Here is a 26,191-nt window from a genome sequence, read left to right on the forward strand (position 1 = left end):
CTGATTCTTCTGAGTGTGCTCTGTCATGATGATGATAAATCTCTGTTTAATCCCCTCATTTTTCCGAGATTCTGGTGTGGCTTCGGTGATGGCTATGATAGTAGTCAAATCTATGTATTTATAGTACCAGATGAAGGATCTGGAAGATACTGGAAACTTGTGGAAGAACTTTGTATGATCTTATTTTGTCTATATATAGACCAGCCCCCTCCCTTGTTTTGTACATATCATTCAATCAACAACATATGTTGAAGTTCGACTGCCTTAGCAGACATAAGTTCTCCAATTGCAGCAGCGGAACTCATAGCGTCAAGTAATAATTGAGAATGAATATATTCAGAAGGCTACTCGTGGATCAGTAAACAATAAACAAGAGAACGGGAGTAGCCCGGAATAGTAAGGAGTAAGACTGATAGCGAGTAGGAAAGGTAGGAGGGAGAGGCTCCTTATAAGCACAAAAAGGGTGCGGCTCAGAGCTCAAAGACATAACGAAAACTTGGTGAGTGTTTTGAGCCTCACAACAGCCGCACATAATAAATTCTCTTTCAAGAACAACACTTTCAACACAATGAATAAAATAACATCAATAAATATAATAGAAAACCCTATAAAAAGGTTTGTAGGCACAACAAGAAATTGTGAATTTCAACAACATACTATATTATCTATCAAAGCACGCTTAAGGAATATCATCATCCATGGATAACTCTGCCAACTTCAATATGTCTGGAACTTCCACTGGCAATGACAAATTGCAATAATAATAGCCTGGTTAAGTAAATAAAGTATAAGTAGGGTTTACATACACCCTCCAAACCCCTATAGAAGCCCTATTGAAACCCTGTAAAACCCCTGTAGAAACCCTACAGTTCCTATAATCGCTACTGATATCTGGTGGTCTTGGGAATAATAAATTTATGTTTAGAATCTGCGTGCAACAGCTAGCCCATGACAGCCTGCCTCCTCGCTCTAGATTGTGCCGCAATTATAGAAAAGTCTACATGAAAAGAATTATCTCCAAGTCAAAAAAATGCAATGAAATCGTTTCGAAAAATCTACCAATGCCATTGATATGATGATGCTGATAAATATCTGTTTTAAGTTCTTGCAACAACTAGGTTATGACAAACTACAAATTTGCAACGGACTCAAAACAGAGCTTTATCATCATCATCATCATCATCATCATAAGTTTCGATGTCACAAGGGTTTTGCACACTCTCAATCACATCCATTATATGAATTTTATCTCAGGACAACCTCAATGAGTTGAAGCAGTCGGAGCTTTTTGAAATATTCATGAGTGGACATTTCTGCATCTTCTTTACGGGTTTCTGCATTTTATTTACAGATTTATGCATATAAAGGAGTAGTGGTATGACCCAGCAGTATGGCTGCTGGATTGCTCCCTTTCGATCCACTATTCAAGCCGCTCGGGAATTTTACTATATTTTGGTCTAATGTTGAACACCCCCAGTTTTACCATTAATAATTTTTAGCAAAAATTGGTGTTGGTTGCAAAATTTGTATTATAAACCCCACTGCCATAGCACCAGGTTTACAAGAAAGTGGTGAAAGAAATGAGATCCCCTGCATTTTATGGATTATACTACGAACTTTACAAGAGCACTCTCCCTTTGTGGAAATGGTTGATTGAAGCACCTACTGGATAGCCCGCCCACTACTATCAGCAGGCACACTGGGATATCTTATCAGGGAGATAGAAATTTCGGTCATAGAGATCCTTTCAAAGGCGATGTTTCACTCATCTTTGTGCTTGCGACAAGAAAGCAGCACATGCTGAACTGACTGCAGGGATATTCCACACCGAAATCTTTTTGAGTTATGTTTGACTTGGAGATTCATTTGATATTGAATTATTTGTGAATTTAAGACACAGATCTTAGGGTCTATTTTATGTTATTGTTTTAGTGGAGAAGGGGGAGGCAGTCTGTTATAGCCTAGTTGTTCCACATGGACTTCAAAAATAGATTTGTCATGACCATCATCACACTTCAGAAGTGGAGGGGTCTATGACAGGAGAGGAAGGAGGTGCGTAATTTGAGGGACAACAACAGCACCCAAGAGTAACCACAGCCAGATGCACTCTGGGGGGGGTGAAGAACGAAGGAGTGCTGAGTTAAACAGATGATGCTGTAGCACTTGTGTGAGGACAGGACATAATGCACAGTAGTAAATAAGATATCTGCTCTATGATATCTTCAGTTTGCTCCATGATATTTTGAGAAGTTTTGACTGATATAGCCTGTGGTGGCTGGATATTTATTTTTTTCTATAAAAATCTTTGGACAGAAGTGTGCTGCTCAATGGGTAGTGCCACTCAATTGGTATGATGATGATAATCTATGCTCAAAGTCAAGTCTATTGCAACAACTAGGCTATGACAGAACTTCATCATTATTGACATTGGTAAGTTTTGTGAAAATTCTCTGTGTTAAGTCTGTCATATCCTAATTCCAGCATCTTCCAGTTTCCTCCAGTCCCTTCCAGCTCCTTCTAGCTGCTTCCAGTTCCTTCTAGTTCCTTCCGGTAGATTCCAGTTGCTTCCGGTCCCTTCTAGCTGTTTCCAGTTGCTTCTGGTTCCACCTAGTAATTTACTTAGGGTTTGAGTTCCCTCCAAGGAAACCCTTGATCCTGCTGCATAATGGAACACTATTTTCAACACTCCCACTTTTTCCATTATTCAGTTCATTCCCATCATTGATCTCAGTTCCGGACATCTCCAACAAGCTTGAGACACTACCGGAAAAGGAGATTTTGGAAATCATTGGCAAAGGCTGGGACATCTACTCTCGATCATTTTACAACACTGTGAACAAGGGTGTAGGCTGGGCTTTCACTGTCGAATATGGAGGACGTTTAGCGCATGAAGAGCATGGCTTTTTGGGCTTTCATTCGGATCTGTATTCTGGGGCGATAACTGCCTTAGCGAAGGCCACAGCTTGGACATCAAAACGAAGACTGTCAAACCAAACTATCAGTTTCTTCACAGATGCCCTTAATGTCCTGAAACGCCTGGAGAAGCCTCGGCGCGCTTCAAATCAACGGCAAGCTACTGTTATCTATCAAGCCATCAACAGACTGTCCGAAACCAACACAAAAGTCTCCATTTATTGGCTTCGCTCTGCTACCAAAGTTGAGGGCAGCAATCACGCTCTTGGCTTAGCCACTCAAGCAGCCTCGTCGCCAGACAATGTCAACCATGACTGTTCATTGCGCTTCCTTTATAAGCTAGTCGATGACCGCAGTTTTTATGAATGGAATGCCCTGTTTCAACACGAGGTTTTCAGTGCTTATGAAGGCAAACCTCGGCTCTCTATTGACAAGCCCCTGGTGAATATCTCTCGCAGCATTGCTAGCTGTATTGTGAGCTTCCGAACTGGACATGGCTTCTTCAACAGCTACTTTGCAAGACATGGCAGAGAGCCTCGTCCTTCTCCAGAGTGTTGGTGTGGAATCCCACTGCAGTCGGTCCAGCATGTGCTTCTTTCTTGTCCACACCACAGAGATGAACGAAATAGCGCCTTTGAAGAAATCCCTATGGCCGAACGCACGCTCAACCGCATTCTGTGGACAGACAAAGGTCTTTCTGCACTTGTCAAATATCTTCAGAAGACCCACATCGGCACTGGTCACTGGTATCATCAGAAAATCGCTCTCACACAGAGCCAGAGGGATGAGTTGTGGATCAATCGTTTGGTGGATTTGAGAGTAGGACTTGGTGACCTGGAGTGGGATGGGTAACACTGAGGCCTTTTAAGGAAGATGATAGCTTGGATAGTTATTATTGTTTTTTTTTTGGATTTTTATCTCTTATTTGAAATATGTTATAGTGAATTTTGCAAATTTCTTTGTGTTATTTTGACTTGGAGATGTATTTGTTATTGATTATTTGTTATTGTGACACGATCTTAGGATCTATTTTGTTTTATTATATAGTTGAGGAGGGCGAGATAGTCTGTCATAACCTAGTTGTTGCAACGGACTTAAAACAGAGATTTATCATCATCATCATCCTTATGAGACCTCACTGCTACTCCTCCTCCTCATTACTGGCGATCCCCGCTCTCAAATCCACCAGAAAATTGATCCATAACTCATCCCTCTGGCTCTTAGTGAGAGACTTGTGCTGATGATACCAGTGACCAGTGCCAACATGGGTCTTCCGAATATATTTGATGAGTGCAGAAAGACCTCTGTTTGTCCATAGAATGCGATCGAGCGTGCGTTCGGCTATAGGGATATCTTCAAAGGCATTCTTCCGTTCCTCTGTGTGCTTGGAACAAGAAAGAAGCACATGCTCAACTGACTGCAGTGAGTCTCCACACCAACAGTCTGGAGAGGGACGAGGCTCCCTGCCATGTCTTGCAAAATAGCTGTTGGAGAAGCCATGTCCAGTCCGGAAGCTCACAATACAACTGGCAATGCTGCGGGAGATATTCACAAGCGGTTTGTCAATAGAGAGTCGAGGCTTGCCTTCATATTGATAATATTCTGATCGAGGCACGGTTTGAAACCTGGCATTCCATTCTTCAAAAGCGAGGTCATCGACGAGCTTATAAAGAAAGCGCAAGGAACAATCATTATTGACGCGGTCTGGCGACGAGGCTGCTTGAGTTGCTAAGGCCAGGGCGCGGTTGCTGCCCTCCACTTCGGTAGCGGAGCGAAGCCAATAGATAGAGATTTTAGTGTTGATTTCAGACAGTCGATTGATGGCTAGATAGATCGCAGTGGCTTGGCGTTGATTGGAGGCGCGCCGAGGCTTCTCCAGGCGTTTCAAGACAGCAGGGACATCAGTGAAGAAATGGATGGCCTCGTTTGACAGTCGATGCTTTGTTGCCCAAGTTGTGGCCTTCGCTAAGGCAGTTATCGCCGCAGAATAAAGATCTGATTGAAGGCCCAAAAAGCCAAACTCATCATGCCTGAAGCGCCCCCCATATTCGACAGTGAAAGCCCAGCCAGCAGCATTGTTCTCAGCATTGCATAATGAGCAAGTGTAGATATTCCAGCCCTCGCCAATGATTTCCAAAATTTTTTCTTCTGGTAATCTCTCAAGCCTGCTAGAGATGTTCGGAACACGCCAGGGTGGGTATTCCCTAACATTGAACGTCTCAGTCGTCGTTTGGGGTTGAACATCCAGCTGAATAGTCTTTAACAAGTAGTCTAGTCGACATTGAAGGCTCACTTGCGGTCCAGGCTGGAACCATCTCCCATGAGGCGCAGCAGGAGATGTACGAGACTCCTCCGGGTGGTTGGGAAGCGCGTCGCATCTTGGAACCAAAGGATGAGTACTTGGGAGTGTTGCCAGTCGAAGAGCGTACTTTCGCATTCGTCGTCGGAGTCTGATGGCCACCGGAGGGATCGCTGCCTCACATTCAAGCGCTGCAATTGGAGAGGACATAAACCCGCCCAAAATCATCCTGAGCGCGTCATTCTGTAGCTTTGTGAATCTCCCAGTTATTCCCACTTTCTCGGTCCAGTAGAGCTCTGTCCCGTAGTCTGCAAGAGAAGTGATGCAAGCGATATAGATCTGGCGGAAGGATGAGTGCGAGATGATGATGATGATGATGATGATGAATCTTTTTATTATAGTCTATTTGCAACAACTAGGTTATGACAGACTATCTCCAACTTCTTCCGCCAATTTTTTATTTCCATTTTTCTAATCCAACTTCAACTTTTTCCATCTCCCTGATAGGATATCCAAGTATGCCTGCCTGAAGTGGACGACAAGCTATCCAGTAGGTGCTTCAGTTCAACCATTGCCAGAAAGGGAAGGCGTATAGTAAAGTCCATAGTATTATCCATAAAATCCGGGGGATCTCATTTCTTTCACCGCTTTGTTGTAAACTTGGTGCTACTGCAGTGGGGGGTTCAATATAAATTTTGCAACCAAGACCATTTTATGCTGAAAATTATCAAGGTGAAAATTGGGGGGGGGGGGGGGGGGGGGGGTGTTCAATATTAGGCCAAAATCCAGGAAAAGCTCACAAGCGGGGCTCGAACCGTGGATCTTAAGGGAGCAATGCAGCGGCCATACCGCTGGGCCATATCACTGCTCCGGATGAGTGCGAGAGGCCGCCTGTCGATTTGCCGAGCCGTCGAAAAGACATGAGCGCGCGTGTTGCCTGCACCAGCCTTCGCTTAACATGTTGTTGAAATCCGATCTTGTCGTCAAAGAAAACACCTAGCCAGCGTACGACGCGCGCCGGCTTGAGTACTGTGCCGGAAGGAGTCTTCAAAGTGTCGGTTGGTCGTTTCCGAAAGCTGCTAAAATGAATAAGCTCGGACTTGCTGTCGTCAAAGGCCACGGCATTTTCTCTGCCCCATTCAACAGCCGTCGCGTGCTGTCGTCAAAGGCCACGGCATTTTCTCTGCCCCATTCAACAGCCGTCGCGAGCGCGTTAGTCAATTCTTTAACATTTTTTGCGATCGACTTACTGGAATAAATCAGCGCAACGTCATCAACATAGCTAGGACAAAAGACCAGCTGGTGTTTCGCTTTCAACCTCGAAAATAGAGGACGCAAATAGAGAAGGAACAAGAGCGGAGACAGCGGCGATCCCTGGGGAATACCGGTCGACACAGCTTGCATCTCTCCCACTTTGCGATCAAAAGCAAAGGCGATACTTCTCCCAGTCAAAAATTGAGCCACCCATGACGTCACTTGAGCTGCAAATCCCATCTCTCTAAGCGTCTGAAGAAGCCGCTCGCGAGACACATGATCGAAGGCTCCCTTAACATCAATGAAGAGTGCTGTAGTCTGTTCTCCTCTCAACTTTGCAAGCTGACGCTCGTGCAGCAGAAGCATCGCTGCATCCACCACTGATCGCTGAGCTCGACCTCCCATCTGATATTGATCCAGGAGACTGTTCTCTTCTGCAATGAATGTCATCCGAGTTGCCATGATTTTCTCTGAGATTTTGCCGAGGCAATTCAGCAAAGAAATAGGCCGGTACGCTTTCGCAACAGAGTAGTCTGGTTTGTGCGGTTTTGGAATCAGTACACAGATCGCCTCGCGCCAGGCTCGAGGGTGATGGCCAGAGTCCAGCAGCATTCGAAAGACATGAAAAAACAAGTCAGGGATCGATTGATAGGCCTTCTTCAAGACAGCAAAGGTAAGACCATCAGGACCCGGCGCCTTTTTGGGGTTCGAGCCCATGATTGCATCTCTAAGTTCGCTTTCTTGCAGTGGTTCCCATCGATGCTGATCAAAGCTGCCGGCAGTCTCTGATGGCTCAAAAACAGGCGGCGCTGGAAACATTGAGGTAAGAAACACCTGGCTTTTCTCCTCAAAACTCGTTGCCATTCCTCCCTCAGGCCTTTGCAGATCAGGAGTTTGGTTGCTGGACTGCGGTTTCAGATATTTCAGCACCCCAAACACCTCAGTCCCAGCCAAATTCTCCAGATAATCTCGCCACATAATTGTTCGAGCTTTCAGAATTGTCTTGTTGCGATGTGAGCGGAGGCATTTCATTTCCTCCCACTTCGCCACATTGTCCCTGTCCTTGTACCATCGATTGCGGGCTCGTCGAAAGTCCTTGACCGCCTGCTGCACTTCCTCGTTCCACCAACGCTTCGACCACGCACAGATTCGTAGTAAAGGTGCTGAAGCATCCACCGCTTGTCTGATGATGTCGCGCAGCTGGCAGGCGAGGAATTCTGAGAGCTCTTCACTGTTGTTAGTAATATTAGTATTATCATTCCTTATATTCTCCATCCATTCAGCGCCAAGAGCCTTGAGCTCAGCGTTAAAGATCTCCCAATCAATCTTTTTCAAATTCCGCCTCAAAACTTCCTCTTTTGTTGGCGGGCTCAAGTCATTTGATATAACAGAAAAATGAATGATGATGATGATGATAAATCTCTGTTTTAAGTCCGTTGCAACAACTAGGTTATGACAGACTATCTCGCCCTCCTCAACTATATAATAAAACAAAATAGATCCTAAGATCGTGTCACAATAACAAATAATCAATAACAAATACATCTCCAAGTCAAAATAACACAAAGAAATTTGCAAAATTCACTATAACATATTTCAAATAAGAGATAAAAATCCAAAAAAAAAACAATAATAACTATCCAAGCTATCATCTTCCTTAAAAGGCCTCAGTGTTACCCATCCCACTCCAGGTCACCAAGTCCTACTCTCAAATCCACCAAACGATTGATCCACAACTTGTTGAAAATAGTGTTCCATTATGCAGCAGGATCAAGGGTTTCCTTGGAGGGAACAGAAACCCTAAGGAAATTACTAGGTGGAACCAGAAGCAACTGGAAACAACTAGAAGGGACCGGAAGCAACTGGAATCTACCGGAAGGAACCAGAAGGAACTGGAAAGAACTGGAAGCAGCTAGAAGGAGCTGGAAGGATCTGGAAGGAGCTGGAATGATCTGGAAAGATCAGATGACTGATCAGATGACTGGTCAGATGACTGATCAGATGCTACTTGAAGAACTTTGTATAAATTTTGTATGAACTTATTTTGTCTATATATTGACCAGCTCCCTCCCTTGTTTTGTACATATCATTCAATCAACAACATATCATATTATCTATCAAAGCACACTTAAGGAATATCATCATCAATGGATAACTCTGACAACTTCAATATGTCTGGAACTTCCACTGGCAAAGACAATTTGCAACAGGTTATGAGCCCTGGCAATGACTCTTTGAAGTTACCAATCCTTAATGCTCTCAACTACTCTGAATGGGCTTTTGCCTTGAGGATGGTGATGGAGCAGAAGGGCCTGTGGGGAGTTGTGGGCACACCTTTGAGTGACCTTGACATAAAGTCACAAGAGGAGGATCCCCACTTTGAGTCAATCAACAGACAGGCTCTTATATTGATGATGGGCGCGGTACAAGTCAAGGATTATCAGCACTTGAAATGCGGTAATGCTAGGAAGGCTTGGAAAAATCTTCAGGGTGTATACATGAGTGATGCAGCAGGAGTCAAAGCCTCTTTGGTGGCCAAGTTGTTGTTCCTCAAGTTGGAGGAAGCAACACTTGAAGCCTTTGAGTCCTATGAGCGTGAGTTTATGGGGGTTCTTGAGCAGATGGACCAGCTAGATGTCAAACTTCAAGATGTCTATGCCTCCATTCTCCTCAGATCTTTCCCAGATGCACTTGAGGGCACTATCTCAGTCCTTGAGCAGCAGAAGGATACGCTCACAGTCCAGGATGTCTTCAGTGGAGTCAGGACCTCCCTGACCAGGAAGCCTCAAGGAAACCAAGGCAGAGGTAGCTTGCTTGCAGTGAAAGACTCAGGGAAGAAGAAACTGAAGTGTTATAAGTGTGGAAAGGAAGGCCACTTCAAGAGAGACTGCCCTAAAGGAAAGGATCAGAACAAGGACAACAAGTTCAAGATCCATGCAGCTGTGGTTAACAGCAACCTCGGTGCTGAACAGCGGGTGGAAAGGGCAGGGTTGGTGGCAGGAAATCAGTCTGGAAGGCTTGAGGATAGTGGGTGGTTCATCGACATGGGAGCCACCAGGCACATTACATCCAACAGAGCCGTTCTCCAGGATTATTAACCTCTGGAAGCAATATTAGAGGTTGCTAATGGGCAGTATATGAGAGCAGTGGGACAAGGAAATGCCTTTGCCAAAGTCCAGGACAGAGGAAAGGAATACACTGTGCCTCTCAAGAATGTACTGCATGTGCCTGAAGCGAAGATGGGTCTTGTATCTACCAGCATGCTGAGCAAGGATTCAGATGTTTGGACAATTGATGCAGGGCTGAAGTGTTTTGTGAGCACCTCGGAAGGACAGAAGATCAAGATCGGAACACGCTCAAAGTTCGAAGAGCTGTGCCGGTTTGATGGACAGTTTGCTGAAATTGATATCAACAAAATCAATGCAGTCAGTTCTATATGGCATCAGAGACTCGGACATGTCTCTGATCAGATCCTGGAGCAGATGCAAAGACACAGCACTGTCAAAGGTCTTGACACTCACATCTCAAGTTGCAAGTGCAATACTTGCGCTGCTGCGAAATCTCATCGACTACCATACAAGGAAAGCACTACCAAGACGACGCGTCCACTGGAACTCGTTCATACCGATGTTTGTGGACCAGTCTACAATTCCTTGACTGGTGAGAAGTATTTCATGACAATGATCGATGACTACTCACATTATGTGAATGTCTACTTCTTGGAAAATAAGTCGGACGCGGCAGAGGCTATCAGGACGTATATTCGTCAGTCTAGCAACAAACTAGGACAGACAATGGTGACCCTTAGGTCAGACAATGGCGGCGAATACACCTCGAAAGATCTGGAGAAATTCCTGGATGAACAAGGAATTGAGCACCAGACTACTGTTGCAGAGACTCCTCAACAGAACGGCGTCGCTGAGCTAATGAATCGGACTTTAATTGAGAAAGCATTGAGCATGTTGATCGAGGCAAAAATGCCGGAAAAGTTTTGGCCAGAAGCGATCAAATGCGCGGTTCATGTCGCAAATCGGATCACTAGCAGAGCTATAGCGCCCAACACAACACCCTATGAGCTCTGGTTTGGCAGGAAGCCTGATGTTTCCTACTTCCGGGTCTTTGGAAGTACGGCATGGATTCACAAATCGAAAACTCAGGCTGGTGGCAAGTTTTCCCCAAAAGGAATCCGAGGAGTGATGGTTGGCTATGCTGCAAACAAAAAGGCATACAGGATTTATATCCCATCACGAGGGGTAACTTTTGCCAGAGATGTTGTCTTCGATGAGACAACATTGGGGCTTGATTGGTACAAGCCTGCACGCTTGGATAGCGGGTTGGAAAGATCTTCAGAAGTTACAGTTGAACAACTTGGAGCCAGTATTGGTTTTTGGCCTCGAGTTCATCATCCATCCAGTGCTCTATCATCAGAAGATAATAGATCAAGTGGGAGAAGAGAAAATGATGAACCAGCTGAGGATGTTCAGGATGAGTCGGTCGAGGCTCAGGAGTCTGAAGACATGGAAATTGATCACGACTTGGAGGAAAATCAAAGAGAGATGCGAGTCGTTACTCGCAATGAGGACCAAGGGCCGAGAAGACGGCAAATCCGTGATGTGGACGCCATTGAGGAACGAATCAGACAGCGAATTGCAAGGGATGAAAGAAATTCCCAGGGCACTCTCAAAATATTCGATTTCAATGACTACGATTATGAGGACAACAATAAGGAAGACGATGAGATGGATCTCGACAAAGAAGAGTCAGACGGCGATGATGCTCGATTCATCAGAGAAAATTCAAAGAAACGAAGGCTCGACGGCAACAGGATCAACAGCGATCGAATGATTCTCGACAGGAGCGACAGAAGTGAGTCTGAGGATCCACTCAGTCTTCAAGCATGGGCAGTCAGGACAAAAGATACGGCAGAGCCAGTGACAATTCAGCAGGCAAAGGCAAGCCCAGAATGGTTACACTGGAGCAAGGCTTGCGAGGACGAGCTGAATTCTCTACAAGAAAATCAAGTGTGGAGATGGAGTGAACTACCTAGTGGGAGAAAAGCAATTACTTCCAAATGGGTTTTCAAGAAGAAATATGGCAAGGATGGCCAGCTCACAAAATACAAGGCTCGGATTGTTGCCAGAGGATTCACTCAAGAATATGGAATTGATTTTGATGAGACCTTTGCACCAGTGGTCAGATTTGAATCAATCAGGATCCTTTTGGCTCATACTGCTATCAATGACTACCATATTCATCAGATGGACATAAAGACTGTTGCAAATTGTCTTTGCCAGTGGAAGTTCCAGACATATTGAAGTTGTCAGAGTTATCCATTGATGATGATATTCCTTAAGTGTGCTTTGATAGATAATATGATATGTTGTTGATTGAATAATATGTACAAAACAAGGGAGGGAGCTGGTCAATATATAGACAAAATAAGTTCATACAAAATTTATACAAAGTTCTTCAAGTATCATCTGATCAGTCATCTGACCAGTCATCTGATCAGTCATCTGATCTTTCCAGATCATTCCAGCTCCTTCCAGATCCTTCCAGCTCCTTCTAGCTGCTTCCAGTTCTTTCCAGTTCCTTCTGGTTCCTTCCGGTAGATTCCAGTTGCTTCCGGTCCCTTCTAGCTGTTTCCAGTTGCTTCTGGTTCCACCTAGTAATTTCCTTAGGGTTTCTGTTCCCTCCAAGGAAACCCTTGATCCTGCTGCATAATGGAACACTATTTTCAACAAAGACTGCTTTTCTCTATGGAAAATTGGAAGAGGAAATTTATTTGCAGCCTCCTCCAGGATATTTTCAGAACAGCAAGAAAGTATGGAGATTACAGCGGAGTCTTTATGGTTTGAAGCAGGCACCACGATGCTGGAATGAGCTGCTGCATGATTACTTGCTACAGATCGGTTTCTCTCAGTCAAGCGATGACTATGGCATTTACAGAAGCAAAAAATCAAACCTATTGCTTGCTGTATATGTTGATGATCTGATAATTACTGGCAAGGATTTGGACTCTATCAATAAGTTCAAAGAGAACATGCGCAAAAGGTTCCAGATGACTGATATGGGTGAGACAAGCTATTTCTTGGGGATTGAAATTACCAGAGACAGAGCCAAAGGCACTCTCACAATTTGTCAAAAGAAATATGCTGAGGAAGTCTTGAAAACCTTCAATATGCAAGACAGCAACCCTGTCACAACGCCTGTGGATTTGAGTGTTACACTCTCTCAGAAAATGAGTCCAAAGACCAAGACTGAGGAAAAGGAAATGGAGAAAATTCCCTATCAGAGTGCTGTTGGAAGCCTGAATTATTTGGCTATTGGGACGAGACCAGACATTGCAAATGCAGTGGGAGAAGTCTCCAGATTCAACTCCAATTATGGAAAGCAGCACTGGACAGCAGTCAAGCGAATTTTGCGATATATCAAAGGAACGGCATCCATGGGAATCACCTTCAGCAAACACCATGGCAACTTACTTACCGGCTACTCAGATGCAAATTATGCAATGGATATTGATGAGCGGAAATCAACCTCAGGATATGTCTTTGTCCTTGGAGGTGGAGCAGTGAGTTGGAAATCCAAGCGCCAGAAATCAGTTGCCTTGTCAACCACAGAGGCAGAATATATGGCACTGAAGCTAGCAGCTCAGGAAGCTGTTTGGCTGAAGAGACTTTATGAATTCATGAGCCAGAATTCACACCGGCCGATTCAAATCGCAGAAGACAATCAGGGAGCAATCAAATTGGCAAAGAATCCACAGTTCCATGAGAGAACAAAGCATGTTGATGTCAGCTATCACTTCACCAGACAAGCAATCACTGATGGCATTATCAACATTATTGGATGTGGAACCAAGGATATGGTTGCAGACCTTTTGACCAAAGGAATTGCAAGAGAGCAATTTGGAAAGCTGAGATCAATGATGGGAATGAACTGAATAATGGAAAAAGTGGGAGTGTTGAAAATAGTGTTCCATTATGCAGCAGGATCAAGGGTTTCCTTGGAGGGAACAGAAACCCTAAGGAAATTACTAGGTGGAACCAGAAGCAACTGGAAACAGCTAGAAGGGACCGGAAGCAACTGGAATCTACCGGAAGGAACCAGAAGGAACTGGAAAGAACTGGAAGCAGCTAGAAGGAGCTGGAAGGATCTGGAAGGAGCTGGAATGATCTGGAAAGATCAGATGACTGATCAGATGACTGGTCAGATGACTGATCAGATGATACTTGAAGAACTTTGTATAAATTTTGTATGAACTTATTTTGTCTATATATTGACCAGCTCCCTCCCTTGTTTTGTACATATCATTCAATCAACAACATATCATATTATCTATCAAAGCACACTTAAGGAATATCATCATCAATGGATAACTCTGACAACTTCAATATGTCTGGAACTTCCACTGGCAAAGACAATTTGCAACAACCAAGACCATTTTATGCTGAAAATTATCAAGGTGAAAATTGGGGGGGTGTTCAATATTAGGCCAAAATCCAGGAAAAGCTCACAAGCGGGGCTCGAACCGTGGATGTTAAGGGAGCAATGCAGCAGCCATACCCTGGGCCATATCACTGCTCCCATGAAGATTGCACCTGGTTCTGAAGATAAATATCCTGGAAAGGTCTATCGTCTGAAGAAATCAATCTATGGATTGAAGCAATCTCCTATGTTGTGGCACAATGTTATTGATCGTGTGCTAGTCGATGCTGGGTTCTTTAAGAACCGTGCTGAAGGTTGTCTTTATTCTAAGCAAAGTTCTTCTGGTCTTGTGATGATTGGGTTGTATGTTGATGACCTCTTACTCGCTGCCAATGATCTGTCTGAGTTGTCCGCTATTAAGAAGGTGTTGATGTCTGCCTTTGAGATGAAGGACTTGGGAATTGCAGACACATTCCTTGGCATGAGGATTACTCAGACCCCAGATGCTATATCGCTTGATCTTGAAGATTACATCAATCGTGTTGTGTCAGATTTCAGTGATGGTGATCTATATCCAGTTGACATTCCTATGCAACCTACTTTTGGAAAGGATCCTGACACTTCTCCGCTGTGTGATGCTACCAAATATCGATCATTAGTTGGAAAGCTTCTCTTTGCCCAAAGTACAGTCAGGCCTGATGTTTCACATGCAGTGTCTGTATTGTCTCGCAATCTTATTCATCCTACTGAGTATTATTGGAAGGCTGCTGTTCGTGTCTTGCGCTACTTAAAGGGAACTGCTAGTCTCAAACTAATTTATCCTAAGAACTGTGGAGTTGTGCTTAAGGCCTACTCTGATGCTTCATGGGCTGATGATGTTAAAGATCGCAGATCTACCGGTGGCTTTGTTACAACCGTTAATGGTACTGCTGTTACATGGAAGTCAAAGAAGCAGGGCCTTGTTACTGGTAGCTCCACTGAGTCAGAATATGTTGCTCTGTATCATTGTTCTAAGGAGGTGATCTGGCTTAAGATGCTCTTCCGAGATCTTGGATTCAATATCACTCCAGTTACTATCTATGAGGACAATCGATCTGCTATTATTCTGTCTAAGCATAGTGCACATCATCAGTTAACTAAGCACATTGATGTTGACTTTCATTATGTCAGAGAGAAAGTCAAGCTTGGTGAAACCAAGATCCAGTACCTAAGTACTCATGATATGATCGCTGATATGTTTACCAAGAACTTAAGTGTTCAGAAGTTTGTCAAATTCAGGAAGGGTTGCAATTTGGTTAATGAGGTTTGAGTCAAGGAAGGGTGTTGAAATTCACAATTTCTTGTTGTGCCTACAAACCTGATGATGATGATGAATCTTTTTATTATAGTCTATTTGCAACAACTAGGTTATGACAGACTGTCTCCAACTTCTTCCGCCAATTTTTTTTTTTTATCTCCATTTTTCTAATCCAACTTCAATTTTTCCATCTCCCTGATAGGATATCCAAGTATGCCTGCCTGAAGTGGACGACAAGCTATCCAGTAGGTGCTTCAGTTCAACCATTGCCAGAAAGGGAAGGGGTGTAATAAAGTCCATAGTATTATCCATAAAATCCGGGGGATCTCATTTCTTTCACCGCTTTGTTGTAAACTTGGTGCTACTGCAGTGGGGGGTTCAATATAAATTTTGCAACCAAGACCATTTTTTGCTGAAAATTATCAAGGTGAAAATTGGGGGGGTGTTCAATATTAGGCCAAAATCCAGGAAAAGCTCACAAGCGGGGCTCGAACCGTGGATCTTAAGGGAGCAATGCAGCGGCCATACCGCTGGGCCATATCACTGCTCCCCCACAGGACATGGCTTCTTCAACAGCTACTTTGCAAGACATGGCAGGGAGCCTCGTCCCTCTCCAGACTGTTGGTGTGGAGACTCACTGCAGTCAGTTGAGCATGTGCCTCTTTCATGTTCCAAGCACACAGAGGAACGGAAGAGTGCCTTTGAAGATATCCCTATAGCCGAACGCACGCTCGATCGCAGTCTATGGACAAGCAGAGGTCTTTCTGCACTCCTCAAATATCTTCAGAAGACCCATTTTGGCACTGGTCACTGGTATCATCAGCACAAGTCTCTCACTAAGAGCCAGAGGGATGAGTTATGGATCAATTTTCTGGTGGATTTGAGAGCGGGGATCGCCAGTAATGAGGAGGAGGAGTAGCAGTGAGGTCTCATAAGGAAGTTGATAGCTAGGAGGGTTATTATTGAATTTGTTTGGATTTTTTATCTCTGATTTGAAGCATGTTATAGTGAATTTTGCGAAGTTTCTTTGTGTTATTTTTGACTTGGAGATTTATTTGTTATTGAATTATTTGTTATTGTGACACGATCTTAGGATCTATTTTGTTTTATTATTTAGTGGTGAAAGAGGTGCTAATCTGTCATAACGTAGTTGTTGCAACGGACATAAAACAGAGATTTATTATCATCATCATCATCATCAGTAGTTTCCTTAGGGTTTCAGTTCCCTCCAAGGAAACTCTTGATCCTGCTACATAATGGAACACTATTTTCAACAGGTGCTTCGGTTCAACCATTGCCACAAAGGGAAGGTGTGTAGTAAAGTCTATAGTAAAATCCATAAAATCTGGTGGATCTCATTTCTTCCACCGCTTTGTTGTATGTATACTTGGTGTTACTGCAGTGCGGGGTTCAGTATAAATTTTGCAACCAGGACCATTTTTGCTGAAAATTATCAAGGTGAAATTTGGAGGTGTTTAATATTAGGCCAAAATCCAGGAAAAGCTCACAAGCAGGGCTCAAACCGAGAATCTAAAGGGCGCAATGCAGCAGCCATACTGCTGGGCCATATCACTGCTCTTTTTATGCACATTTGTAAAAGGATGCAGAAATGTCCACTCCTTATTATTTTAGATAGTTCCAGTTGATTTAACTTGTTGTGGTTGAGTAATCACTCTTTTTGTAGAAAGATGTGGATGGAAGCGCGCAGCTACAAGGAGTGCGCAAGGAGCAGTGATATGGCCCAGCGGTATGGCCGCTGCATTGCTCCTTTAAGATCCATGGTTCGAGCCCCGCTTGTGAGCTTTTCCTGGATTTTGGCCTAATATTGAACACCTCCCCAATTTTCACCTTGATAATTTTCAGCAAAAAATGGTCTTGGTTGCAAAATTTATATTGAACCCCCCACTGCAGTAGCACCAAGTTTACAACAAAGCGGTGAAAGAAATGAGATCCCCCGGATTTTATGGATAATACTATGGACTTTACTACACGCCTTCCCTTTCTGGCAATGGTTGAAGTGAAGCACCTACTGGATAGCTTGTCCTCCACTTCAGGCAGGCATACTTGGATATCCTATCAGGGAGATGGAAAAATTGAAGTTGGATTAGAAAAATGGAGATAAAAAATTGGCGGAAGAAGTTGGAGACAGTCTGTCATAACCTAGTTGTTGCAAATAGACTATAATAAAAAGATTCATCATCATCATCATCTTCTAGATGCCTCAATAAATGAGAGTTCTCGACTTTCCTCTAAAGTGGATACCATGGTTGTTTGGTGTGGGATGTTGTGGAGAAGGAGAAGAGATCAGGTTTCATGTGGAAATGTGTCACTCCAAGTGGTGGGCCGGTACAAGGGGATCGATGTTAATTTATTCTAATATAGTCTATATACAATGACTAGATTATGACAGATTGTCCCCAACTGATCCTACCGACATTATTTATATCTCCGTGTCTGTCATAGCCTAGGTGTTGCACACGGACTTTGAAATAGATTCATCAATCAATCAACCATCATTTTTATCTACATTTCCTAATCCAACCTTCAATCTCTCATCTCCTTGATTGAGATATCCAAGTATGCCCGCCTGAGGTGGAGGACAGCCTATCCAGTGAGTACTTCTATTCTATCATTCCCGCAAATGGAAGAAGCTGCTGTAAGGTCCACAATATATGATACTCAGGGGATTTTATCTCTTTTGTTATAAGCCTGGTGCCACTGTAGTGGGGGGTTCAGTACAAATTTTGTAGCCAAGACCGTTTTTGCTGAAATTATCAAGGTGAGAATTGCAGGTGTTCAATATCAGGCCATTATCTAGGAAAAGCACCAAAGCGGCGCACGAACCGAAGATCTAAAGGGATAAATACAGCGGCTATACTGCTGAGATCCAATTGGAACTCACATCCGTGAATTTCTGAAATTTCTTTGAGTTTTCTGATGATGATGATGATGATAAATCATCTCTGTTGTAGTGTATGTGCTCTGCACTGCACTCGTGATGAGTAATTGATTATTATTGTTTATTGTTATTGATTATGTTATTGATTATTAAGGGTTTTTCAGTATGTGTTGAGAAGCGTTACATTTACCTTTCATACTTCTACTTTGTTATCTTTAGTTTGTCTTTAGCCACTTCTTGTCTTGTGACCTCACATTTGTCCAGCGCCACCTTATAATAGGGACGCTCCTTCTGTTTGTTTATTCTCTAGTCTTTACGCTCAATACATACTTTTCCCTAGTTGATATTTGGTCTTATTACTTAAGATTGGAATCCGCAAATATTACATCTGTCTTAAGTCATAGGTCTTAATGGACTTCTTCCCTTTTCTCCACTAAATAAAGCAGAATAGATTCTAAGATCGTGTGACTTTATCTGTCATAACATAATTGTTGCATTGGACTTAAGACAGAGATTCATCTTCATCAACAATAACATATAATTCAATATCAAATAATCTACAGGTCAAAGATAACACAGAAAAATTTCTCATAATTCACTAACTATAGCTTCTTTGAAATAAAAGATAAACATCCGAAAATAATTCAATAATAACTATCCCAGCTATTTCTTTTACTCAACATCCTCACTGCTTCTCCTCCACCTCTGTATTGGCGATGCCCACTCTCAAATCCACCAAAAAATAGATCCATAACACATCCCTCCGGCTATGTCTGAGAGAGTTTTTCTGGTGATACCAGTGACCAGTGCTGAAGTGGGTCTTCTGAAGATACTTGGCAAGTGCAGAAAGACCTTTGTCTGTCCATAGAAAACGGTTGAGCGTGCGTTCGGCCATAGGGATACCTTCACAGCCGCTATCTCGTTCATCTCTGCGCTCGCGACAAAAGAGAAGCACATGCTGAACTGACTGATGTGGAATCTCACATCACCACTCTGGAGAAGGACGAGGTTCTCTACCATCATGTCCTGCAAAGTAGCTGTTGAAGAAGCCATGTCCAGTTTGGAAGCTAAATATCCCGCTGGCAACACTGCGCGAGATATTCACAAGGGGCTTGTCAATAGAGAGCCGAGGTTTGCCCTCAAAAGCGCTGAAAGCTCAGGTCGAAACAGGGCATTCCATTGATAAAACCGCGATCATCGACTAGCTTTTGAAAGAAGCGCAATGAACAGTCATGATTGACCTGGTCTGGCGACGAGGCTGCTTGAATGGCTAAGCCAAGAGCATGACTGCTGCCTTCAAAATTGGTAGCAGAGCAAAGCCAATAAATAGAGACTTTGGTGTTGGTTTCAGACAGTCGATCGATGGGCCTGATAGATAACAGTAGCTTGACGTTAATTTGAGGCGCGCCGAGGCTTATCCAGGCGTTTCAAGACAGCAAGGGCATCCGTCAGGAAGCTGATAGTTTTATTTGACAGTCTTCGTTTTGATGTCCAAGTTGTGGCCGTTGCTAAGGCCGTTATCGCCGCAAAATACATATCTGAATGGAAGCCCAAAAGGCCATGCTCTTCATGCACGAGACGTCCTTCATATTCGACACTGAAATCTCAACCAGTACCCTTGTTCTCAGTGTTGTAAAATGAGCGAGTGTGGATGTCCCTGCCCTTGCCGATGAATTCCAAAATCTCCTTTTCCGGTAGTGTCCCAAGCTTGCTGGAGATCTCCGGGACGCGCCAGGGTGGATATTCTCTAACGTTGAACGTCTCAGTCGTCGTTGGGCGTTGAAGAAAAAGCTGATAAGTTCACAACAAGTAGTCCAATCGACTCTGGAGGCGTTCAACTTCTCCAGCCTAGTCCCATCTCCCGGAGGGCGCGACAGGAGACGTGCGAGACTCGTCCGGGTGGGCTGGAAAGAGCATCGTATCTCGATATCAACTGATTTAAAAGTTCAATATTTCAGATAGAAGGTAAAAACAAGAATATTAGTCTGATGGTCGCTGGAGGAATCGCTGCTTCACCTCCAAGCGCTGCAATTGGCGAGGACCTGGACGCGCCCAAAATCATTCTGAGCGCCTTGTTTTGCAGCCCTGTGAACTTCTCATTGATCACCGCTTTCTGATAAGTCCAGTAAAGCTCCGTGTCGTAGTCTGCAAGAGAAGTGATGCAGGAAATATAGAGCTGTCGAAAAGATGAGAGCGGGAGACCGCCTGTTGGTCTAGCGAACCGTCGAAAAGACATGAGCGAGCGCATTGTCTGCTCCAGCCTCTGTTGAGCATAATGTTGAAATCTGAGCTTGGCGTCGAAGTAGATGCCTAGCCAGCGCACTATACGCGCCGGCTCGAGCACTGTGCCATAGGGAGACCCATGGTGGGTTGGTATTAGATATGGAGAACAAAATCAAGGGCTAAGAGGCCTATGATTGTGTATGAGTAGATGTATGTACTTATTGTTGCAAATGATTAGTATAAAGTTATTTTGTGATCTCATCTATGTTGTGTTATCAACACCGAATACATATTCACACCAACTTTCAATGTATTCTCTACAATGCAAAATGAATCTCCCAAAACCTCAGAAATAGTTGAAGCAGTAAAAGTGAAAAGCGAAGACAAACCCCGACCTCTGGAACATATATACTGATGAATCAAAAAATCAAAAAAACATAAGAACAAAATATTTTAGGGAATATGAAAACAATCTGCAAAACTGAACTGCTTTAGCATAAATGAGGGAAGATGTAGACTAGCCAGCCGAGGTTAGTACATATGATGTAATAGCGCTGAATCTTTCTGCAGTTAATTTCATCGCAATTTTGTATAGCTCCAAGGCTACCTGCCGCCGATTCGCCGCTTCATGATCGTTATTGGCCTCGTTCAGAAACTTCAGCCAAGATTCAGCAGTAAGCCTCCAGACAACAGCATCACGTTCGACCATCATGCTAGCAGAACGCTTGGTCTCAGAGAAGAATGGCAGCTCTCCTGCTGTAGTTCCTGCAACAATCGCTTCATAAAATTTGCCCTGATCAAGATTGTACTCTGCCTTGAGAATTCCCTTCTCTACCAAGTAAAATCCATCAGCATCATCATCCTTGTGAAAAAGATAGGACCCGGCTTTGTGTTCTTCTCTCTTGAAGTATGTCATGACCGGGGCCCAGAATGAAGATGGCTGAGTAGAGAAGTCAGCGATGATTTGTAAAAATAGAGTGAGCGGCTGATTGATCTCCTGTTCGTTGGTCTGCAGCAAGCTCTGGCTTCCTGAGGTTGCCGCAGTTCCTTCATGGGAGACATGATCAGGCGAAATGTGGTAAGCAAAAGTGGGGTCTGCGAGCATAGCACTCGAACTGGCCCTGTGAACTAGCGTTTGACGCGGAGAAGACATGCTGAACATGTTATCAGAAATAAGCGCGTTTGCCTTCATCTGAATTATCGTAGTTCCCTCAATAGGCATTTCAGAGTGCGTGACAGTGCTTTCGAATCGTTTGCCATTCTTGTGCATAGCTGCCAGTTTTTGTTGATCCCTGACATGATAATATACCGCAAGGAGCTGGTTTTCCGACCATTCGAGTGCAGAGTTTAGATCAGCGAAAATATGGATATCGTTATCCGGATCGGAATTTTCCCAAAGTCCAACGGCTTGCAGCCCTCGAGAAACGTCATCAGACAAAGCACACATCGTGAGCTCAATTTTCCGCGATTCTAGAAGTCGGTGCATCCGAGTGAAGGCCTCTGCTGCTGAAAAGTCGACGCCTCGCACTTCCTTGAAGTCGATGACAAGGTATTTGATTCTTCGGAATTGTTCATTGTGAGGATTCTCGAGGAGATCGCGGATTTTGCTTTCGACAGAAACGATTGTTCCGAAGAAAAGAAATCCTGAGAGCTTCACAACAAAAATCTCATCACCAACTTCCTTGAGGAAACGCTGCTGGAATGGATGACGCCTTACAGTAGATCTAGCAACCGTACCGGAGTAGGTCGCTTTAATAGCTGACTTGCGAGAAGACTCAACAACGAAGGACCCACAGGCTAGGATTATGCCAATGATGATACCATAAACAAAATCCCAAGCACCCATAGAGACTATGATTGCAACAATAACGAAGTACTCGAACCGATTGACGCGCCCCCAGGTGTCATATAGAGCTTCGCGCAGTAATTCGATTCCCAAGAGAAAGATCAGTGCTCCAACAACCATGACAGGAATTATGCCTATCACACGTGGACCAGCAAGCATCACTCCAGAGGTTGCTATAGCAAGCATAAATCCAGCAATTCGACTGTCGGCCCCGCTTCGGATGAACAGCAGACTGTTTGTATAAACAAGGTAATTCTGTAAGAAGGGATTGTTAGATACTAAAACCAGAAAGCTTGGAGTGATTCGATAGCACTTACTTGAATGCTTCCACACAATCCGGAGAGAGCATTAGAGATGCCGTGAGCAATAAGTTCTCGATCGACGTCAACCTTATCCTCGTCGACCGAGACAGCAAGAGCTGGCACGTTGATCGGAACATGTAGAATACCAAAGAACGTCAAAGCAAACATTGCAGGGATCGTGGAAAACAACGCGGGCCAGTCAACAGCAGAGAATTTGTAAAGGCCGTAGAAACTGTACCATGGCATGCTTGCTTCGGGGCTAACAAAGACCCAACCCAGATCGCGCAAAGCCTGTAGGGAGATCCCAGGAATAAACGATACAAGAACGTGGAATCCCACAAAGACAACGATAAAGTAGGTTGGCACCAAAAGAGGGTGCTTGATCAAATGCTCCAAGGCGAGAAGAATAAATGCAAGAGCCAGAGGAACAGCCCACTTTAAAAATGTCATTGGGTGAAAGAGAAATTCCAGCGTCTCCAAATCGTAAACCATACTGCCGTCCATACGGGAAGAAACTTCTAGGCCCGTGGCAATCAGGAACCATCCGACTCCTCCGATGCAGCCCACGAGGATATGTCGTGGAAAAAAACCGATGAGCGATCCGATACGGGCAAAGCCAAGGAGGAAGAAGACGCAACCGGTAACAACTGACGAAATCGCGTAAGCAAGTACAGTTGTAGCTAGAACTGACTCAGGCTTATCTTCTCCGATCCGAGCAAGAAGGGTGTAGGCCATTGAATGGAAAAAAGGAACGACTTCGATCATCTCGGAACCGACGCCTCCTTTGAAGGCAGAGCCACCGGCGGAATAGACGAGCTGGGAGATGATGCAAGAAACGTAAAACATCGAGAGACCTTCAGGACCAAGGGAAGAAAATAACGGCTCTCCAAGAGGGAAGAGGATCATTCCATATGACAGACCGTCCAAGACGTTGAGTAGAACTCCAAGGATAACTGAGGGAATATATTTGAACGGGAGCATCAAATCAGATCGGTGATCTCGGAGGTAGAGAGAGGCCGACTTAATGAACGGTCTTGGTCGGCTGAAAAAGACGGTTCGACTGTATTGCGAAGACCGACGTCGAGAAAGAAAGGATGCGGAAGAAATACGGCTGAGCAAGGATGGACGAGACGAGGTCTCCGAGGGCTCAGAAAAAGCGAACTCGGAGCCATAGCGGGATAAGTCGTTGAGCAAGGGTTGATCCTCGGCCGGTTCGTCATCGTTGTATGTGTTGTCGGAGTGAAGAGAAAGAGGATCTGGCTGGGAAGAGGACGATGAGCCGGAGGAAGTTGATGCTGAATCGGCAAGAGGATGGTCGTTTGCGGTGCGCAGCAACAAGGTTAATGTTGACTCTCCAGAGGATGATAAGGGAGGCACTGGCACGGGCGCAAAAGCGTCATCAAGAGCCAAAGAAGCAATCTCTGCTGTGTAGCCGCGAAGATCAGCAGCCGGTACTGTGGAGGGGTCGCGTTCGATAGAGGCAGGAGAAGATGAAGTGATCGAGGCGAGGCGAAGATGGGTCTGAGCGTGGGACGCCAGACTGCGGCGGCGAGGCCGAGGACGCTCTATGGGAGGCACGAGCGACGGAGCGGAGCCTACCATGGTCATGTAGACTAGGCAGGGGTCGGGCGAGGGGGGATGAGGAAGAGAGAGAAGCGGGCGGAGGAGGAGGAGGAGAAGAAGAGAAATCGTTTTCTGCTAATCAAAAAGTCTGATGATAGCGTCAACGAGCGCCGCTCGGTGATTGAATCATTCGCGCCACGGCGCACGCTAACGAGCGCCAAAAGTCGGGGCCGGCAGCGCACGTCCCAATCATGTGATCTGCAAATCGGCGTGCTTACGTGATTTTATTGCGATATGTGGTAAGCTGTTTTCGATGTGCTGGCTTCTTGCTGTACAGACAAGAGATTCGCTTTATTAAAACATAACTACTTTAATGCCCCTGCACCACCTGCATGAAGTGCTGGACGCACCGCATTAACATTACTTCCCTTTGCTCTCGCTTCAAGCGCACTCTTCACCCAACCCGCCATATCGACCTCGACATTCCGGTACTTTACTAACCACGGATGAGCCAGCAGTTTTCCGTACGTTGGCCGCAATACCGCATCCTTATTAAGACTAATATGCAATCTCGTTAGCAAATATGACCTATACGTGAAATATCTCACAATCAAAAGTAATAAGCAACAGCAGCTAAATTTATGCAAAACTCACCATTGCTTCACAAAGCTTGCAGCTTCGTGTGAAAATCGAGGTTCTGGCAATGTGGGCGGCTCGCCGTCGACGATAGCACTAAGCTGACTAAACACATTACCGTATGTCTCAGGAGGGTACGGATAAGATCCGTTGGCAATTTCCAAAAGAGTCAGGCCCAAACTCCAAATGTCGGACTGCACCGTGTACGTGATCGCGTCAGTCGGACTGGCAGATTTGATTCTCTCTGGTGCCATATATGATTGACACCCAATATTCGTGCGAGCGATGGAAGCCACAAGATTTCCACTGACTCCGAAATCAATAAGTTTCACCGCCCCTGAGCTCGATGCCAAAATATTTGTTGGTTTGATATCGCGATGAATGATATTGTGATCGTCTTTCAGGATTTTGAGTCCGCGCACCACTGCTTCAGTAATCTTAGCCAAAACAGGCTCTTCAACACCTCCACTGTAAAGTCTATCCAGACTCCCGCCATCCATATATTCCATGCAGATGTATACGGCTCCTTCGACAAAGAATGCGCCGTAAAAATCAACAATGAAAGGGGATATGCACTTGTGAAGAACATCAAGTTCCATCACAATTTGCCGGAATTTGCTATCATCAAGCTCCAAGCGGATCTCTTTCATGGCCATAATGACATTCGTCGGACGATGTCTCACCTTTGAGACTGTTCCGTAGTTACCGCGGCCGATCTCCTCCAGGATCTCGAGCTCGTCCAGCGAGATTTTAAAGCTCGACCCGGAAGAGAAATTAATACCATGAGCATCTAAAGACGCTTTCCCAGCAAAGTTCAAGCTTCCTGATGCGACATCGATGTACTGAGAGAACGAGTTCATCAGAGACTGCGGATTTGCGTCGACGTGTAAAGCCTGCGGGGCGGGAGAGGACGAGGAATCATCGGAAGATAGTTTCATGGATGGTCGGTTTCCAGAGGCGCCATTCAACGCAAGTCCGCGACGCTGAGAGAGAGATAGTTTTGGCTGAGGTCTAGCAATAGGAGACGACTGCTGTCCCGTCAGCGACTTCGGCTGTAATTTTTGCTGCTGCTGGGCCTGCAGCAGTTGCTGCAGCTGAAGTTGCTTCTCCGGATCTGCCGACAGCGGCGAGGACAGCTGCTGCGGCGGTTGTTGTTGTTGTTGTTGTTGTTGTTGTTGCTGTTGCGGTTCCTGCGGTATTGTCGTCGATCGTGAAGTCGTCTGTGTGCGATTTTGCCGGGCCATCTGAAAGGCACGAATGCGTTCTTGAACATCTGGGGGAATTTGCACCGGCGGCCGAATACCACGAGCAGCTTGCACTGAAGCAAGAGGATTGGGAGCTGCTGGCGTCTCATTCGCATTGATGTGAAGAGCAGCCATGGCAGACTCAACGTTCCTGGCTGGTTCGTCTGGCATTGTGAGTATGTGCTCTGCTAACAGCCTGCAGACGGGCAGCAGCAGAAGCGGATGAGCGAGAAGATGATAGCCGCAGAGGCTGTCACTATAGATCACGTGTATGTGCTTATGTC

General features: G+C 44.8%; 2 protein-coding genes across 2 annotated transcripts; both read right to left on the minus strand.

Moving 5' to 3' along the window:
- Nucleotides 1–20,561: 20,561 nt before the first annotated feature.
- BZA70DRAFT_282312 (sulfate transporter family-domain-containing protein) lies at nt 20,562–24,269 on the minus strand. Its single transcript, XM_064913253.1, has 2 exons — nt 22,480–24,269; nt 20,562–22,417 (listed from the first exon to the last, which is right to left on the minus strand). The coding sequence occupies exons 1-2, from the start codon at nt 24,070–24,072 to the stop codon at nt 20,834–20,836; spliced, it is 3,177 nt and encodes a 1,058-aa protein (XP_064766897.1). The 5' UTR covers nt 24,073–24,269; the 3' UTR covers nt 20,562–20,833.
- A 123-nt stretch (nt 24,270–24,392) lies between these two features.
- On the minus strand, nt 24,393–26,042 carry BZA70DRAFT_240595 (kinase-like domain-containing protein; the record flags this gene model as incomplete). Its single annotated transcript, XM_064910506.1, has 2 exons — nt 24,393–24,585; nt 24,682–26,042. The coding sequence occupies 2 exons, from the start codon at nt 26,040–26,042 to the stop codon at nt 24,393–24,395; spliced, it is 1,554 nt and encodes a 517-aa protein (XP_064766898.1).
- Between the last annotated feature and the right edge of the window lie 149 nt (nt 26,043–26,191).

This window comes from Myxozyma melibiosi (assembly GCF_037950935.1).
Source record: "Myxozyma melibiosi strain Phaff 52-87 chromosome Unknown BZA70scaffold_10, whole genome shotgun sequence".
NCBI classification, from domain to species: domain Eukaryota; kingdom Fungi; phylum Ascomycota; class Lipomycetes; order Lipomycetales; family Lipomycetaceae; genus Myxozyma; species Myxozyma melibiosi.

Bases quoted from the DNA above. Each gene is read 5' to 3' on its own strand.
- BZA70DRAFT_282312 (XM_064913253.1), bottom strand. From the start codon at position 24,072: ATGACCATGGTAGGCTCCGCTCCGTCGCTCGTGCCTCCCATAGAGCGT. The intron at 22,418-22,479 runs GTAAGTGCTATC...CCCTTCTTACAG, and splicing joins GATTGTGTGGAAGCATTCAA to AATTACCTTGTTTATACAAA.